General features: G+C 42.9%; 1 protein-coding gene across 1 annotated transcript in view; it reads right to left on the reverse strand.

Annotated features, from left to right (window-relative positions):
- The window catches only part of gtf3c5 (general transcription factor IIIC, polypeptide 5), a gene marked incomplete at its 3' end in the record, with an annotated part of 30,126 nt that extends 29,614 nt beyond the window's left edge, over positions 1–512 (reverse strand). Inside the window, exon 1 of the mRNA XM_008424702.1 lies at positions 393–512. Within this exon, the coding sequence (XP_008422924.1) occupies positions 393–512 (120 nt within the window). The remainder of the gene's footprint in view (positions 1–392) is intronic.
- Between the last annotated feature and the right edge of the window lie 267 nt (positions 513–779).

A 779-nucleotide genomic window follows, 5' to 3' on the forward strand; every position in this document is an offset into this window, starting at 1 on the left:
GGCTGCTGGAAAACACAAGTGTATTGTTGTTGACTAACAATCAGAAACAACTTGCTGCATTCTGGTTGGTTGTGCAGGAGGTTCCACTTCTGCTCTTCAAAGATGTACAGCTGTATGATATATATYTGTTTGCAGCCATTTTAACGTGTGAGTGTGAATGTTGAGTTTGTGGGTGTGGCCAGTGGCAGCTTATTAAAGTGACAGAAGGCCTTAAAATAGCTCAAATCTCATTATGTTCTCATTATTTTGTGCAAAAACAGTAACAAACAGCAAGAAAAATGAGCTTAGTTAGTTTTGTCTTATTTCCACTTGACTAAGACATTCGCACTAGAAACTAGACTAAGAGTACCTGTTAACATGTTTTTTCAGTGCGAGGYGTTCTGTGGATTTACTGACTCGTCCCTGTTGAAAGGTGAGCGTCGTTTCTGCGCCGTCCTCCTCGTCAGATTTAAAGGCCGTTCCTGATGATCTGATTTGCCTCCAGCAGCTTTGGTGTTTGAGGAAGGCGGCATTTGTCGCCGTTTGTTTGTTGTAAGTAAATCCAACAGACTGGAAGGGTGGGGCGGCAGTTAACTCAAGTAATCAATCCCTTTTCCACATTCACACGCACACGCACACACACACACACACACACACACACACACACACACACACACACACACACACACACACACACACACACACACACACTCAATAATCCTTGTTTCCCAATTAAACCAAACGCAGAATTCATGAGCTTTCCTCCGATTTGACTTCTGCTTTTTCATGTTTTTGAAGCC

Source organism: Poecilia reticulata, linkage group LG12, assembly GCF_000633615.1.
Source record: "Poecilia reticulata strain Guanapo linkage group LG12, Guppy_female_1.0+MT, whole genome shotgun sequence".
Classification (NCBI taxonomy): Eukaryota; Metazoa; Chordata; class Actinopteri; order Cyprinodontiformes; family Poeciliidae; genus Poecilia; species Poecilia reticulata.